Source organism: Phaethon aethereus (assembly GCF_964289735.1).
Source record: "Phaethon aethereus genome assembly, chromosome: 1".
Taxonomy (NCBI): domain Eukaryota; kingdom Metazoa; phylum Chordata; class Aves; order Phaethontiformes; family Phaethontidae; genus Phaethon; species Phaethon aethereus.
The window spans coordinates 205,028,108-205,046,966 of record NC_138575.1 but is presented as its reverse complement, the minus strand read 5'-3'; the positions used below and the strand labels follow the sequence as shown (position 1 = coordinate 205,046,966).

The 18,859-nt window shown below is 44.6% G+C and overlaps 1 protein-coding gene across 1 annotated transcript; it reads right to left on the bottom strand.

Moving 5' to 3' along the window:
• Window positions 1-4,245: 4,245 nt before the first annotated feature.
• On the bottom strand, window positions 4,246-6,201 carry LOC309417369 (vitelline membrane outer layer protein 1-like; the record flags this gene model as incomplete). The annotated part of the gene is given in 5 exon segments (XM_082014864.1): window positions 4,246-4,452; window positions 4,456-4,531; window positions 5,258-5,352; window positions 6,033-6,120; window positions 6,122-6,201. Coding segments are annotated over 5 exon segments (546 nt in total).
• Between the last annotated feature and the right edge of the window lie 12,658 nt (window positions 6,202-18,859).

Sequence of the window (18,859 nt, the reverse complement as noted above, 5' to 3'; positions counted from 1 at the left end):
GCTGCATGGTGCACATCTCCATCGTGTATAGCATTAACAATCATATGTAGCTAAAGCATCTTCAGATGTTTTCTCTGCTTCTCACAAAAACTAATAACTTAAGGTTCAGAACACCTGTGATGTATGGAATATTTGTTTTCCTCGTGCAGAGGGAACAATGCAGCCATAAATGCTAAGATTTCTAAGGTCAATTTTCTAGAAGCAGTCTCAAAGCTTGGTTCGCTAGAGCACCACTAACAGCAGATTTGTTCTGGATATGATTCAGGCTTATTCCATAGAATTGGCTTTTTAAAATCACTTCTGGAAAGTTCCAGACCTGCTGCTTCTGCTGGCCTCCCTCGGAGTTGTGCCACATGTGTGTGGATGGGTGGAAAATCCCTCTTTGCCTTCCCCAAGCCTACACATAGTCCAGCCCCAAAATTGCCACATTATCAGTAGATGCAGGGATGATTCTTGCTTGGTCCTTGGCCCCATTTTTTATCCCACAGGTACTGGCTGGCAGTTCTTTGGCCACATGTTCCTGACTCCTAGATGTGCCAGGGACACTCAGTGACTTTTTGAAGCCATGCAAATGTAGCTACTCACAGTTTCCACTACACACAGTTTCAGCCACATCAGTCCCAGCACACTTTGGTGATGTTTTTACGCTTTCGTTTCAGTTGAAAGAGTTTGGTTCCTCCACGCCAATTGCAGTAAATGGCTGACACCTGCTCAGCTCAAGTTTCTAAATTGCAGTCCCATCCCATCTTTTCTGTAGATGACCCAAGCAGACCGTCAGAGGAAGCCCGGCTGGAAGTATTCCATCAGTATTCAGATGACAAAAACAACCCCATTTGATTTTGAAGTTGCTGATAAATAAATGGGGAGGTATGTGAAGAGGAGGTGGCATCCAAACATTTCTTGGAAGAGCTCTCGTTTGGGGTGTCTATTCACACACCGATAGGAAGCTATGTTACACTGGGCACAACAGGGAAGCATAAAAGGTCCGTTTTGCTGATGATGTGCATAATTCTTCCCCCACTAAAGCCTCAAAGTTTAACTGAATCATTCATCTGAGGAGAAGCAGCAGATATTTAGAGTCTTGAAGCTTGGCCTCCCCTCTGGAGAAGAAATGTGCAATAGGAAGATCAAGTTTTTCAATTGTGTACATATATACATACATACACACACATAAGAAAACAGGCACTGCTTCTTGAACAAATCACTCAAAAGAAAATTCCTTCTTTTAGGCACTTCAGCTCAGTGATAATAACAGTTCCAAGAATGAACACTCTTCGAGGACAGCTCTACCTGCAGAACAGAGAAACTATCAGACCTCTTTCCCCACACGTAACTGGCTGGACACAGAACTTAGATTCACACAGCATGTCTTTCCAAGACACACAACTTACATGCTGAGAAAAAAATCATTTGAAATGTCATATTGCTGCATTTGCTGGTGACACTGATCATACTATATTGTAATATAAAATACTTGATGATTTTTGCTTGTCCTACTTGTTCTGGTGGAAGGTGACCAGTAGTTGGCTTCCTAAAACTTCTGTGAAGTGCATGGAGCTGCCTCTGCCTGAGCAAAGGGATTCCCCAAGCTTTGGAAGATGGTGCAGATAATCTCACCACTATTAATGTTCACTTTCATTGAATGAAGCCTGGTTTTTTTAGATCAGTGCAGCTATTTTTATTTTTATGTCCTCAAATATCCCCTCACTAATTATACTGGATGGTCAGTTTACAAGCTGAAATGATCCCTATCTCATAAGAAAATGGAAGTCAAGCAACTAGATGCAATTAAGATATGTCCATGTGTGGGATTTGAAAACAGAGTCATTTTGGAAGTTAAGTTTCTGTGTGGTCATTGTTAAACCCAGTTAACTTTGATAGCATCAGGATATAGTTTTAATTTAGTTTAGTTCAGCTTGTTAGAGAAAGGTTGCTACTTCAGGGTTTTTTTTTGCTACTAAGTACTGGAGCTGAGGGATTTGAATATTTACAGAGAGCTGAATATATGACATAATTTTTTTCATGAAACTCCCAACTGGAGATGGAAGTTACAAAATGCTTCCTCGAAGCTAATAATCCCTTGCATTTCAAGTGCTGACTGGGTTGGGTTTGCAAAATAAGCATTTCTTTAAAAAAAAAGTTGCATGCTTAAAATATCTGCAGTCAAGAGGAGGACAGAAGGCAGTTAAAGGAACACTTAAAAATACCGAATTATAAAAAAACAGCTTAAAAGGCTAAGAAATAAATCAGATCCTTAGATAAATAAATGAGAGCCATGCAAGTTTGCAGCAGAAGGTCTGGCTGGAAAGTTTCATTATTTTTTTAAGAATAAAATCTTTCAAATCCAGGAATATTTCTAAGATTTCTTCTTACACCACGGAGGCTTTGGTAAGTGCTTCACTTAAGGTAACTTTGAATGATGCTGTTGGAGATGCATCAGTTTACTCCAGCTGCACCTCAGGAAGCAGAACATGGGAAGCAATACCCTGTACAGTACAGACAGGGCCAAGAGAAAGGTTTTATTCTCCACCTGGTTGCAGTAGATGCAGTCAGTCCTGAGTTCTGTATAGTTGGCTTCTCCGCTGATCATCCACCGCCTGGAAAATTACTGTGTTGTCAAAAACAGTGACTGGGAGGCAAAATTACACAAGTGTTATGAGAAATTGCTCTATGCTCCAAAGGCCAGTTGGAGAACGTAACCGAACACCAAATACCCATTGCTGTTGGCTTTACCAATAACATTCATACTCATGACTTCCCTGACGCAGAGAAACTTTAGCAAGCATTAGATACTGAGCACTGCCACCAGAGACAGCACACAGAGTTAGACAGTAACAGAGTTACTCAAAAGCAAACCCCTGATTTTTTTATCAAAACCCTTTTAACCAAAGTATATATCATGTTTGTTCTATTCTTTTGCTTGCTATATTCCATTTCTCTTAAAAGAAAATACAATTATTATTTGAGTATTTTTTTAGGTAAGTGACAGGAAGAAAATTTCACATGGGTGAAGAGCCAGAGTGGTGATGGCTGCTGTGTGTGTGCTAAGCAGAGGATGTGAACTGGCAGAAGCAACCTCCACCCATCAGCTCTGTGCTTCTCCACGTGGCTGTGGTCCTGGACACAACATCCCCACAGCCCAAGCGGTCACCTAGAGAATAACACCACGCCCCTACCTTGTTTCAAGTACACAAAGATGTATAAAGCATTGCTTTGAGAGAATAGCAACTGCTACACTTCCCAAAAGGTGCTCAGAGAGGCACAGATATTAGGGCACAATAATGATCCCCAGGCATGACTTTTCCCCAAATCAAGAGTACATTCACATTTACATCTATCACGTCAGGACAAGGTAAGAACTTCAAGCTTATCCAGAAAATTGGAGCATAAAAACTGGATGAATGGCATAGAGTTTATTTTTAGTTTGGATTCTTCCCATTCTATTTAGAGTATGAAGCCCAGAGGCAACTACAACAAAAAAAAGTCCCATAAAAATGAGTTTTGCATTAACATCTAGGTGAGCCAGTGGATCACACTACAAAGCAGCAACAAGGGAGCTTTGGGGAGCTACAGCCCACCCAGGTGGCACCATAGCCACACTTAGATGAATGCTCAGTGTAAGCACACTTTCCAAGCACGAGGAGCAGGAGCTCAGGTATGAGCTAACAGATTGCTTGTATAAAACATGTACAAGACTTCAGGCAATTAAAGTTAGAGTGTGCAATGATACCAAACCTTTGACTCTCCTCATGAGCCCACCCAGATTTCCATTTCACCCCATTTAGCTCTCATTGGTCATTCTCTCTTTGGTCAGAAACCTCAAGTAAACTCAAACTAATACCCATTCTTCCCTGTCTGTCATGTCAACAACTCAAATATTATTTCAAACAAGGAAAAAATGGGCAGAGCAAACCTGAAAGAAACTCACCAGTCAGACAAAAACAAGAAAGATCTGTTCCTCAGCTCTGAGCAATTGTCAAGAAATTGGGCATTTTCACAGTGTTATATTAGCAGTTGCATGATGTGACGATTCTTGTGAACATAATACACTTTGGTAACTATGAGAAGCTATGCTAATGTAGTGGTAGCTGTAAAAGACATCATCGTCTAAGGCACTGGACGGTACAGCAAGAGGCAAGCAGTAAAAATGTCAAAGGCATGTCCCAGTATAAAGCCAGGGCCAAGCTTTACTGATGTTTCATTTGCTGTGGGATATGGGATGTGTAGGCAGTGATGAAGAAGTGTTCATTTACAGCAGAAAAATTTCACATTGTTGAGTGCTGTGTCATCCTGAAGCCCCTGTGGGGGCTCTACCCTGGTCTGGAGACTGCATATGTTGCAGCTTTTGCTCCATGGACCAAATCTACCCCACGATAGTCCACCACCTACTAGTACAGTTGCATCTGAACATCTGAACTGGATGTTGTTGGCTGCTGTGTCATCACCTCCTCCTTAGGACTTCTCTGTTCTCAGTGAGAAGGTAATCAAGTAGCCTCCAGGGCAAACTTGGAAGCTGGTCCAGGTACCCCACCTGACAAAAAGCAGACAGAGGAATGTCTGGCCTCTGCAAACTGCTGGGAAGTGCTCCTTCTCCTTGTCATGCTGTCCTGAAGCTTAACACTTCCTTGCTCACTGCAGTGACCAGCACAAGATCCTGCTGCAGCCTGGGGCCCCTTCCTTTCTCCTTTTTTTTTTCCTTCTCTTACAAGGGTGTACGTTTCTCTTTATTGGTATCTCATCAGAAAAACACCAGGAAGACCAAGATTGGGTAGTAATGGTTCTGGTGGAAACTCCAAGGGCAGCCTGAGCACATGTTTTATCCCTGAGTGGTCTGACAAGTACACACCAGGCAGCAGGGAGAGCAGTCACTGCCGTCTGGGGGTGCAGAGCTGTTCACTGCAGCAGGGCCAGGGCTTCACCCAGTTTCTAAACGTGTGGCTAAAACCCCTTTTCTCTCATTTGCCCCATGTGTTGCAGATTTCCAAAGAAGGACTCCATCCCTAGGACTATACTTCGTGTGTTCACAGTGCTCTGCAGAAATTTCAAGAGGAAACAGAAGGCAGTAACATGAAGTAACTGCATTTAGTCACCCTAAAAATAAATGAACAAAAATCCCAACCACCTGTTTTAATTTACTTTATGCTCCAGCACTACACAGACAAAACAAGTCAGAGAAGAGACCCCTGCAAATAGTGACACCTATGGACATTTTGTGAGCTGCTGCATGACAACCAAGGGAGAAACCAGTTTTACCTACTCCCCCACCAAGGACTCGATGACTGTGTCATCTTGACAATGCGGGTGTATGCTGTTCAGAGCTGTGTCATCTATTCCAAACTGGGAGGGCTCCACCTGCAGTAGAAGTCAAGCAGGGACAGAAGTAAAGGCAAGAGGGAGAAGACCCAGGAAAAGTCCTTTAAGTGCCAGTTATATACAGTCCCAACGCCTTTCTGTAATAAGAAAGAGAAAATGTCTTGACAAGCACATGGGAAAAGATGTCTGTCACTGGGAAACTGCAATGTACCTACATAACCCTTGTAACATGTTCTTCTTTGTGTTTTCTAACTGTTCCTGACCCAACATGTAAGGCAGAGACTCTGAGTCCCAGGAGAGAAACTGGAGGAGGCTGCTTCTCTCCCTGACTCCAGCAGCAGATTTCAGCACTGGTGTGGCTTCTCCCAGCAACATCAGCCACATGCAGACTGTGCGTCTACAAGCACATTCTATCCAGATTGAGAGCGAAACAATAGTAGCTGAGTAGCTCTGTTTTTGCTGTATCTAATGCAGGACCTCTGGTACTAAAAGAAAAAAAAAAACAACGTATTTTTCTTTACTGGTGTAACTATAGTTGCAACATTTTCTGGGCTAAATTTTCCAGAAGATGCGTAGTTTTATGTATGGAGTACCATACTCAGGAAGAGGAAAAACTCTGCAAAAAGCCCATAGACTCTGGAGAAGACCCTCCTGGGAGGCGGAGACCTGTAGACCAGTGTGCGGGGACAGGAGATGGTGGGAAAGAGGGAGAATTTTACCTTCAGCACAAATCCATTGGCATAGCCACAGTGGCAAAATTGCCGACTCCTCCACTTGCCCCAGTGGCCTCCACTGGGCGCAGTGAGGAGAGGTGTATTCACGCGCCCCTGTGCCCAGGGTGCAGAGGGAGAGGGGCAGGATGAGGGTAGCTGGCATGAAAAGCTTCATCTCTTGCACTCTGCACCTGCTGAAGGAGAGCTGGTATGTGGACAGGGGAATTTATTCCCTGCCAAGGCAGCTTGCTTTTCCCCACCAGTCCATCGACAAACACTGTAGGAACCATAGTTTCTACCTGGGCAGGGACACAGCACTTGCTGACCTGCTCGCAGTGCCCGTGAGGAGCTCCTGTGGGAGGAAAAGATGCTGTGGCTGCAGGGGTATCCACCATCACTGAAAGGTTATAGTGAGACCTGCGTGCCCCTTGCAGTGCTCATGGTGCCTGTGGAGCAGCTTGGCAGAGGTTTGATATCAATTCCTGCTGCTGGCAATACATACACTTGGGCATGGGGATCATAGAATCATAGAGTAGTTTGGGTTGGAAGGGACCTTTAAAGGTCATCTAGTCCAACCCCCCTGCAATGAGCAGCGACACTTTCAACTAGAGCAGGTTGCTCAGAGCCCCGTCCAACCTGACCTTGAATGTTGCCAGGGATGGGGCATGTTTGCCTTTTGAGGGAAGCTGTCATAACCATCTTAGTTATTGCTGGGTGTCTGGCTTCGTATAGGCTAACCTATACAAAGAAACACAGGGGACTTGGTCTGGAACAAAGTATAAGTAAACTCAAGCCTTATGTCTCCCAATATTCTCTGTTGTATAGGATTTCTGATAAGCTCTTTATGATTTCAGTATCATTTTTTTCACTCTGACTTTTTTTTTTTTTAATTTTTTTTCACTGTGATTTTTATTTTAATAAAAGACACTGTGCTTTGCGAAAAGCTTAACTGAAGTCAGGCATGCTGGGATGCCCACAGTGATTCTCAGAGAGACAGCAAAATAAATGCCATTGGGAGGGGGAGATGGAAAGCAGGTTTTCCAGAAAGATGATACTGGACTTGAGTGCAGAGTCTTTGAGGATGCCAGGATGCAGGGAGAGGTGAAACCCTGGAGTTGAGACTCTTTTAACATACAGATAACCAACGCTCCCTAGGGCCCCTACTCAGGCTTGCAGGGTCTGGCAGAAGCTGTTTCTCTGTTCAAGAGGAAAAGAGGAGAATACATTTGATGAAAGTATCTCGAGGCTCAGGATTTTATAGCAAGATGGGGTGCCAAACCTTGAATTATCAGAGGACAAAGAGTCTCCCTCTTCCAGGCTTCTCTTTCAGTGTCTGCTCTGCTCCTCTCTGTTCCTGTCCCATTAAGAAGCGATGTTGTCTTTCCCACCCTCGGCTCTGTACTCCCCTTCTGCTTGTCAGTGCTTTGTGCAGGTAACAATATCTGCAAACGGAGGTGATGGGCAGCTGGACGAGCCTTTCGCTGGAAGGCACCCAAACAGCACAGCATGTGACGGAGGCACAGCCTGTTTTCCTTTTTAAACCAGGACTTTCATCTTACTCCTCCAAGGGAGTGTCAAAACCCAGAGGAAACATGCTTTGCCCTACAAGGACTGTGCAATCACAGCTGGCGAGCCAGATGTGTTTGCTCAGGCAGGGGCACACGGTGGCAGCCGGGGACACCCAGACCTGCCCTTGGCTGCACATGAGTGGAAAGGAGCAGAAGGAGTCAGAAAGAAGCGGCTGGGACCTGGTGTTAACACCACAAAAGAAGCAGCAGGATCCCCGCATTCATTTCTCCTTTGCTGGCCCGAAACCATCGCCCTTGGCTGCTTGACCTCTGGCAGCAGTGATGCAGATGTCCTGGCAGGACCCACCTCCCCTCAGACTCTGCTCCAATCAGGAGATTCCCATCTCCTCCCAGCCCCAGAGGGAGAATCCCAGGGCAAGGTGAGCCCACAGTGCGACCAGGGAGCAGGGTGAGGCAGGAGGCCACCTTCAGGGATTTGGCCATGAGAAATGACTCCTCCGCACGCTTCAGAGGCCCCTAAGAAAGCTCGAGCCCAGGACGAAACTGTCACTCTGGGGCTTGAGAAGTACCTTTTTCCCCGTTCACAACCAAAGAAACTACCTGGTAACCTGGGCTGCCAAATGTGAGGTTCCTTGGACTTGATTTCAGAGTACACTTAATATGTAAAAGCAGAGCTGCCATTGACACTTGCTAATTTTGTTTGGATGCCTCGAAAACTTTTCTAAGATCAGCTTACCTGAAATATCAAAATAAAAAAACTTTACAATGGTGAGATCCGGACCTCTTACTGACACATGTACCCTACTTTCGTGCCCCTCTCCTGTATTTTAAAATCCTTGAAATAATGTCAGAACACAGTTTTAAAGAAAATTGGTAAACTGATGAATTTGATTAATAAAACATGACAAGAGTAAAATGATGATGATACAGGGTATTTCATCTTTTCATTATTCATCCAGATGAACAGAATTATTTTTGCAAGCAGAGAAGTATAAAAATTATGCCACTACTTTTCAGCTTTTATAAATAGTTCTAAAATTTTAAAATAAACATATTACAGAATCACAGAATCACTAAGGTTGGAAAGGACCTTCAAGATCATCAAGTCCAACCATTAATCCAGCGCCACCATGTCCCCTAAACCATGTCCTGAAGTGCCACATCCACACGTTTTTTGAACACTTCCAGAGATGGCGATTCCACCACCTCCCTGGGCAGCCTGTTCCAATGCCTGACCACTCTCTCAGTGAAGAAATTTTTCCTAATATCCAATCTAAACCTCCCCTGGCGCAACTTGAGGCCATTTCCTCTTGTCCTATCACTAGTTACTTGGGAGAAGAGACCAACACCTTCGTCGCCACAACCCCCTTTCAGGTAGTTGTAGAGAGCGATAAGGTCTCCCCTCAGCCTCCTCTTCTCCAGACTAAACAACCCCAGTTCCCTCAGCCGCTCCTCATAAGACTTGTGCTCCAGACCCCTCCCCAGCTTCGTTGTCCTTCTCTGGACACGCTCCAGCACTTCAACATCCTTCTTGTAGTGAAGGGCCCAAAACTGAACACAGTATTCAAGATGTGGCCTCACCAGTGCCAAGTACAGGGGCACAATCACTTCCCTACTCCTGCTGGCCACACTATTCCTGATACAGGCCAGGACGTTGTTGGCCTTCTTGGCCACCTGGGCACACTGCCGGCTCATGTTCAGCCGGCTGTCAACCAGCACCCCCAGGTCCCTTTCCGCCGGGCTGCTCTCTAGCCACTCCTCCCCAAGCCTGTAGCGTTGCATGGGGTTGTTGTGGCCAAAGTGCAGGACCCTGCACTTGGCCTTATTAAACCTCATACAGTTGACCACTGCCCATTGATCCAGCCTGTCCAGATCCCTCTGCAGAGCCCTCCTACCCTCCAGCAGATCAACACTCCCACCCAACTTGGTGTCATCTGCAAACTTACTGAGGGAGCACTCAATTCCCTCATCCAGATCGTCAATAAAGATATCAAACAAGACCGGCCCCAGAACCGAGCCCTGGGGAACACCGCTTGTGACCGGCCGCCAGCCGGATTTAACATCGTTCACCACAACTCTCTGGGCTCGGCCGTCCAGCCAGTTCCTCACCCAGCGAAGAATAAACCTGTCTAAGCCACGAGCCGCCAGTTTCTCCAGGAGAATGCTGTGGGAGACACTGTCAAAGGCTTTACTAAAGTCCAGGTAGACAATGTCCATAGTCTTTCCCTCACCCACTAGGCGGGTCACCTGGTCATAGAAGGAGATCAGGTTGGTCAAGCAGGACCTACCTTTCATGAACCCATGCTGGCTGGGCCTGATCGCTTGGTTGCCCTGCAGGTGCCCTGTGAGCACTCTCAAGACCAACTGCTCCATAATCTTCCCTGGTACAGAGGTCAGGCTGACAGGCCTGTAGTTCCCAGGATCCTCCTTCCGGCCTTTCTTGTAGACGGGCGTCACATTGGCAAGCCTCCAGTCTTCTGGGACCTCCCCTGTTAACCAGGACTGCCGATAAATGATGGAGAGTGGCTTGGCAAGCTCCTCCGCCAGCTCTGTCAGTAGTCTCGGGTGGATCCCATCAGGCCCCATATTAAGTAGTATATTAGTTTCATAAAATTATTATTTTGTTCTTATCACATATTTAAAATCTAATCAAACATTAAAAATAAATGTGTATCTATAACATTTAAAAACATATACTACACAAAATTGGCCTTATTTTATGATGTTATTGAAAAAATTACACATTAGGAACTGTTGAAAATTAATTAGTTTCTGATTTTTACCCTTGAAAATACACACACTTAGGAATACAAACTTTATTTGGCACCATTGTGTGTTGCCTTTCTCATATTCTCAGTTTCTCATATTCATGTATATCTTCTGCTACCCAATGAACAATGATCATTTGAGAGGCTTCCCGGACTGCCCAGCCTCTTCCTACAGCTTTTGAAAAGCACAGCAACAGGCTGTGAAGTCGTGCAAGACCACATCTGCTTCAATTTTCTCACTCCAGTTTCAGTCTCCAGCGGCTCTGCTCTCCATTTGCAGCCCACGTACTTCTACCCTGCTCCTGATGGTCTGTCAGAAGCCCTGCAAGCCCGTGCAGACCCTGATGAATTTCAGCGTGGTACTCTCTGTGTTCTGAAGAAGGTCATGCACTAGGGTCATTTCTGTTTTTTAGTTTTTTTTAAATTGTGAGGATTGGGCATTTTTAAAACCTAGTAATTATTGTTATGATTTCTGTGGAAGGCAGAGAAAATCAGTTCCTATCACCTCCTTTTACTATGTGTTTTGTAGAATTTTCTGCAAAGGATTAAATATACTAATTTAGAAAAAGTTTGAAGTTGCTTTTATCAACAAGAGATAGAAGTAGAAATGAGCATTCTATCATAACTTTCAGCTATTCATATTATCCTCTGTCTTGGACATTTTTACTCCCCTCTTTGCAGGATCCAGCTCACACCAGAAGTTTCCAGCAGCAGGGAGGGGTCTAGTATGATGGTTAGCCAAGGGACAGAAACAAAGGACAATCATTGTACACTGACGTCCATAACTCAGAAACACACTTGAATCAGCCCGTCAGATACAAGCAAGAACTTCTCCATTCCAGTCTGTGGAATTAAAAAAAAAGTTTCAACAGGAAATCTTTGTGTGACCTGGATTGAGGTCCAGGGACTACATCTGCACATAGATTATCTGTTAAGCTGCCAGCAGGTCCTCTGGGCTTGGGAGGTGAAAGCAACTGATGATGAATTAATTTTCTCTGCAAGTGAACAAAACCTAGAGGAAACTCAGGTGGATTGAAAACTGGCTGAACATCTGAGAGTGGATCCAGAGAGTGGAATGAAGTCTAGTTGGAGGCCAAGAACTAGCATCGTACCCCAGAGGTCAGTACTAGGTCCAGTCCCATTTAACATCTTCATCAATGATCTGGATGATGGGGCAGTGTACCCTCAGCAAGTTTGCTGACAACACAAAACTGAGAGGAGTGGCTGAATGCTAGGGGGTTGTACTGACATCCAGAGGGACCTCAGCAGGCTGGAGAAACAGGCCGACAGGAACCTCATGAAGTTCAACAAGGAGCAGTGCAAAGTCCTGCACCTGGGGAGGAACTACCCCATGCACAACTACATTCTGCTGGACACCTTGCTGGAAAGCAGCTTTGCAGGAAAGGACCTGGGGGTCCTGGTGGACACTAGGTTGAACACGAGCCAGCATGTGGTCTTGCAGCAAAGAAGGCATAGGAATCTTGGGCTGCATCAGGCAAAACATTGCCAGCAGGTCAAGGGAGGTGATCCTTCCACTTTACTCAGCAGTGGTGAGGCCACATGTGGAGTGCTGAGTTCATTTCTGGGATCCTCTGTACAAAGGAGACATACTGGCAAGAGTCCAATGAAGGGTCATGAAGATGATTAAGAGACTGGAACATCTCTTCTATGAGGAAAGCCCTAGAGAGCTGGGACTGTTTAGCGTGGAGAAGAGAAGGCTCTGGGAGGATCTTATCCATGTATATAAATACCTAAAGGGAGGATGCAAAGAGGGTGGAGACAGGCTTTTTTTCAATGGTGCCTAGGGACAGGACGAGAGGCAACGGTCACAAACTGAAACACAGGAGATTCTCTCTGAACTTCAGAAAACATTTTTTTGCAGTGAAGATGTCTGAGCACTGGCACAGATTCCCAGAGAGGTTGTGGGGTCTCCATCCTTGGAGATATTCAAAAGGCATCTGCACATGGTCCTGAGCAACCTGCTGGAGGAAGCAGTTGGAGCAGATGATCTCCAGAGGTCCCTTCAACCTCAACCATTCTCTGACTGTCATTCTGTGAACTGGAAGGGAGTTGACAGGAACAACAAGTCAGGGTAAATGCCCATGAAGATGATCTCAGTGATGTGTTTTGAGTGAGCCATAGGAAAGGTTGAAGGCAGCAATTGCCCAGGAACTCAGTAGAGGAGTTGAGGTAGAGAGCATTCACCAAAGAAGTCAGTAAGTACAGAGCGACAGTTTTGGCTGAGTAACTGTGTTTCTGTGTGCTCCAGGCCATTTTATACTCCTCCCACTCTGTTACCAAGATACTGGTTGCCACCCATCAGCTCTCAGTAGCCATATTCCTCAGGAGCTCTAATGTCCAAACTGGCCATTACAATTAGATATAAATCAGATGTAAATCACACAGCCTGGCTCTGTCAAACCTCCCCCACTTGCAGCTTGGGATGAGGATGAGACACTCCACGGATAACTACATCCTGCAAAAAAACACACTATCTCATGGAAACAGTACATCAGCAAACCCAGAAATCACACCTATTGCCAAAGAAACACGAAAGGGCAATAAAGAATCTATTCTATTCTATGAAAGTACATATAAGCAAAGGGTTGTATTATTTAGATATAAGAGGTGAGATTGTGAATGAACGTAGACATCCACAGTGCAGATGTCTCCCTTCATAGTGGGGAGAATTGGGCTTCCTTTATAGCTGCTGAGAGAGAAAACATGACGACAATAGAGAGAAACAGATACTTTCACATGAACCTTTTCCTAAAAATACGCATTCATCTCTGCTGACTACAAGGAGGCATGATCCCCATCTGGACTAGTCATATAACCTTAGCCTCTTTTTAGGTTTTAGTAGGCTAAAAACAGTAGTGCTGAATTAGAAATAGTTTTCAGCAATATGGGCAAATGTTTAAGAGAACATGAGTAATCAAATTATGTGCTGTCTGGTCCTCATTTTCTCATTTGCTAAATTGACTCAGATGAATAGAAAATAGAATAGCAGGAAAAATGCAAGTGAGAGACGTCAGAAGTGAGACAAGAGCCAGGATTTTCTAGATACTTGAGCAGAGAAAGAAGCTTTACAGCAAACAACAGACTAAGTATAGCTATTTCTCAGATGTAGGAGGAGACAGTTTTGCATTAGTGATGGGATGTGAAGAAGACCTCCACTCTGAGGTGGTGCTCTTCTTGTTGTGAACTTGTTTTCAGGCAGTTTCCCACCTGCCCATGACCCCAACTTTCATATAAAACTTTTCCTCAGAATCTTAGTCAATTTAGTTATCTTATCTACTAAGCTGAGCATCCATTAGTATTTTTTAACAGAGAAATTACAGTCTTTACAGTTTCTTACATTTTTTATTTTTGTATTATCAATAGAACTAACTTAGCCATCTATGAGTTATGGTATGTCTTCTTTCTATAGCCTTATTCTTTATTTGATCATTGTAATTTTTGTTTACAATGACTAATATTGCTTTAACACATTCTTGTGAAAGTCTAATTTCCCTGCAGTGGGAGCGCTCAATTTCTTTCAGTTCCTGATTCCTCTCTGGGAACCAGCATGCCAAAACTGCTTATTTTTGCCAGTGAGTGCCACAGAAAAATTCTCTCTATAAATGAATCCGAGACAGAGAACCTGAAGAAACATAACAAGACAGAGCTTGTCCCTGCCTGAAGCCCTAAGGCAGGATCAGTCCACACCTAAGTGTTTCCTGAAGGATGAAAGATGTTTCTCCAACCTGTGCTTAAAAACTTTCAATGAGAAACACACCACAGATCCCTTAAGCAAGAGTCTAATCCCTTAAGCAAGAGTCTAGTGCTCAGCTGTCCTTACTGTTGGACTGGCTCCCCTAACACCCACTGAAATGTAAGACTACTGTTTTTCTTGTTCATAGTAGTATAGTTTATTTGTTTCTTTCCTTCACAACCATTTACACGAAGACTATTTACATTTACATGAAGACTATTTTCACACCCCTCTTCAGTCTTGTCTTTTTACTTAAATAATCTCAATTTTTTCAGTCCTACTGCTTATATAATTTTCTAGAGGAGACACAGCTAGGACAGCTGACCCCAACTGACCAAAAGGATATTCCATACCATATGATGTCATGCTCGGCATATAAAGCTGGGGGAAGAAGAAGGGAGGGGGGCACGTTCAGAGTTACAGCATTTGTCTTGCCAAGTAACAGTTACATGTGATGGAGCCCTGCTTCCCTGGAGATGGGAGATGGCTGAACACCTGCCTGCTGATGGGAAGTGGTGAATGAATTCCTTGTTTTGCTTTGCTTGAGTTCATGGCTTTTTATTTACTTATTAAACTGTCTTTATCTTAACCCATGAGTTTTCTCACTTTTACTCTTCCAATTCTTTCCCTCACCCCACTATGGAGGGATTGAGTGAGCAACTGCGTGGTGCTTAGTTGCCGGCTGGAGTTAAACCATGACAGGCAGAAATACTTCAAGTTAATTAGGAATTACCATGGGTAATTGCTGCAGACTGACCATTTGCACTGATGGATCAACTCAAGCAAAAGTCTTCTCTCTCTCAAGAGCTCTTCACAGGCAGTCATGTTGATCTAGAGAATTTAATGTGAAACAGACCTTGTCATCTACAGTTAGCCATCCACCTCTGGAATTGATGCTGCAAGGTATATTGATCCAGCAAAGCCTTTAAGCACAGTATTAATCTTCTGGACTTCATTTATATTCTTGAAGTTCAGCAAGTGCTAAAGGGCTTTATGTCCTTGAGCTTGCAGTGCCTTAAAAGCTCAGACCTTCAATCAGCAGCCTTCAAACCAAGGTCCCAAAGCCCTCACTACTGACCAGTGGACCACTGACCTGGGAACATTGGTTCAGTTCTCCTTTGTCACAAAATGGTATGAACTCCAATGGTCTGGACCCAACGGCTTTGCTTTGGGGATCATGACTCACACCATATGGGAGGCTCTGGACTAACCAGAAGACAAATCATGTATGATCATCAACTTTGCTGATGAGTTACTCTAGGGTCTCTGTCAGGAACAGATGACTATAGGGGAAGTCTGGTTAGGCACAGATTAACTCAAGATGTCCTATACCTGGGTGTAGTTCGGAGTGAAAACATAAAGGCTATTCCTTCTGAGTTATGAATAGATATTTATTCTGTGATTTGGAGCCTGGTATCTACTTGGATTCAACTCCTGCAAACACATTGAGCTGAACCTCCATCTCTTGCCTCACCTCTGTCATAAACATCAAAAGCAAGAGTTGGTCACCACCTGCAAACAATGGTAGCTGTTTGGGGCATGATCTATATATTATTTACACTCTGTTAAAACCCTGATCTGGAAAGGTCCAGTTGTTTGCTTTGGGAGTTTCCATAGTGTTCTTCACTGAGGTATCCAAGGGCTCCACAAACATTAGTTTCTCTTGTGAAATGAGGGAGTGACATTCCTCCATGTAATAGTCCAGAAACCAAGGTGTGTGGACTAAAAACAAAAGAACCCATTTAGTCTGAGTGCCAGATTTCCTTGACTAGATTTCAAGGTTTCAGGTATTATATCAGATATAATAAATTCAAGGCCGGGCTACGCCTGCTTGTACAAAATTCCCTTCTGCAAGTTGAGACCCTAGTGTCTCAATCCAAACAACTCAGAAAACAACCAGTAATTAGGAAGCCCTCTATGAATGACTGAAGTGATCTACCTTGAACTACCGAGTGAGGCATGACAGAGGTGCCCTAGTCAACATTCACACTGAGCAGGGGCTCAAGTTCCAGGCTCCAGGCCCTGTCTTGCTGCCCAGTCATCCCAGACTGACCATATCCAGACCCTGGTTCCCTGCACATGACTCCGGTGCTAAGATCCGGTCCCTTGCAATATTTTCTGCTTTGTCCCTTGCCCAAATCCTTTGAAAGGAAAGGAAAAGAGGACAAATTACCCCAGCATCATTAAAAGTGTTGCATTAAATGGGGGCATATGTGCAACATCCCACTAGTTCTTGCTCTCATGGGTGAGAGCTGCAGGGAGCAGGAAAGTCCTGAGGAGGTAAAAAGAGTCATGGAGCGGCAAACAGAGAAGGTGGATGTCTCTCTCCTTGCACCTAGGTACTGACCATTAACACAGACAGAAGCAAGAGGAGGCCAGCACAGCCACAAGCAGAAGGCAAGGGAGTCGCTGCCATCCTGGAATAGGGTAGCATCCATCTGCCCGCAGAGCTCTGGCAGCCACAGGACACCCTCCCACCTCCTCCCCCAGCCATGGGCATTCATGCAAGCCCACCTGGAGAAGGCGATGCCAGCTGGGACAGTGGGACCAAAGTGTTTACTGGTAAAAGGAAGCTTCTCTTCCGATGGCTTGCTGTAGCTCCCACATCTCCTAATCTGGGGTGCTCACTTGCAGCCAACTCTTGGGAGGGGACAAGAATTGCTGTGGAAGAGATGTTGGACATGAAGGAATCCTGCATCCTAGAAAAGGCAATGGCTTTTCCTCACCCCTGCTCCTACCTCCAGTTTCAGACCTTTTATGCCTATTTTTTCCATGTTTCCCATATCTGGTTTCTGGCCTCTCTTTATCTGATTTGGGAAATTCTGACACTATGCTCTCAGTGTACAGCACAGGTAGCGCTTCAGGAAAAGGGGGAGGCTCTGTCTCTGCTTTCTGTCCAGCAGCAAGACAGGTGAAGGTGGGCATCAGGCCACACCTGCTGTTGCAGCAATAATCCTTCTCTGCTCGGGCCTGAAGTATACCCAGCAGAGGTGGAATAACCAGTCCACTTAATGCAATTGCTGCCAAGGCTCATCTGCACAGGTGCAAAATGCATTTTTTGTTACACAATGTTTACCCTAATTAGGGACGATAAAGACATGTGGGAAGGGAATGCACATGATGGATATTTTGTCAGAATTCACATTGTTTCAAAACTACATATTGCTGAAATGTTGACTTTTTACAGCAGTGAAAAATGACATATTTTTCCCTAACCTCCCTCTCAGAAATCCCTAAACCTGAAGTTTTACAGACAAGTACAAAGCACAAGAAGTTTCATCACAAGTCTTTTGATGTGGCAAAGCTACAACCAATTGAAAATCATTGGAAAAGAAAACTTGAGCAACCTAGTCAGGACAGCTGTTCTTCCTTCCCTCTACAGTTTCCTCTGAGTCTTCTACTGCTTCTGTAAGTCTCAGACGATCTTTTTTTTTTCCTAGCAGGAGCCACTTACCCACATCCCTACCCTCTATAAATTGCACTGGACCAGTGCTGGTTTGTATCACGTTCCTCCTGGCTGAAGCCAATGGGCAATTCCTAATCCCCAATTCCTAATCCCCTCCTCTCTGGAGTCACCATAGAACAGATGTACATCCCACACTGATAGGAACTGCCTGCCTCTGAATAGACTTAAAATTTCTGTGTGGGTATGAATGAAAGTCACCTGCTCTGAGAACCTCTCACAGAGAAGCTAGGTGCATGTGAGTGACATCTTGTCTTTATACAAGCTTGTAAATTTATATGCATGTATTTTAAAAGGGTTAAATGCTCCAGCAAATATAAGTTTGTTTAGTTCCCACCAAAGCCTGCCACTCTAGCTGTCAGTGAAGCATTAACAGAGAACTGGTGATGTGAACAGGGTCTTGCCCACGGCATGTCTCCTACAGCAGCCCTACTGGAAGCCCACTCAACTCTATTTGCTGCCACACACAGACAGCCCCAAGAGTTTCTTCTCATGAAAGACTCGTCATGACTCTGCCAGGCTCTGCTTATTTCTCTCACTGCTCTAACCTGAAAAAGTCTGCCTCTATGCAGTCATGTCAGTCATGCGGCTCTTGGCATGTTGTTGAAACCTTGACACCGCTCTCGCCATTTCTTCCCCCAGTGTTCATCCTTCATAACATACTCATGCTAGACATGGATGAGACACTCATGTTCAGTGCAGGGACAAAAGGGATACCAGGGAGAGGACCTGTAGGTTGGTCTGTGGGTCCCTGCCACCATGCAGGAACAGTCATGCAGATGTAAGGGGGAATGGTCTCAGGAACAGCAGGGAGAGAGACTTTTTTTTTTCTTTTTGTGGCATCACTTCTGGGTTGAAGCCCTTGCTCAAGTAACTCTCTTCACTCCTTTAGGTTTGTGTGGGCTGCAGACAACAGGCAGGTCTGGGTGTCCCCAGCTGCCACTGTGTGACCCTGCCTGAGCAAACACACCTGGCCCTTCAGCTACTCTCTTGGGTTCTTACTTGGTTTCTTACTTCAGAGAAAAAAGGGTGAGTGGCTTGGTAAAAAATCTCCCTTTCTCAGCTATTTGCTATGCTGTGGTCCCTTCCTTTTTTGCACTCAGATAAAACTCACATGTAGAAAGTCCTTTTGGAGTGTGTCTTTGTGCCCCAGTCTTGCCACATTTGGTCCCTTCAAAAAAACATTTTCTTGCATTACTCTGCTGAGTCCATCTTGTTCTTTGTATTAAAATAATTACATAAAAATACTAAATCAAATGAATAATTGGTTACTCATGCTACACTAGTTCTTGAGTTTCCAATTTACCTCTTAGAGTGTG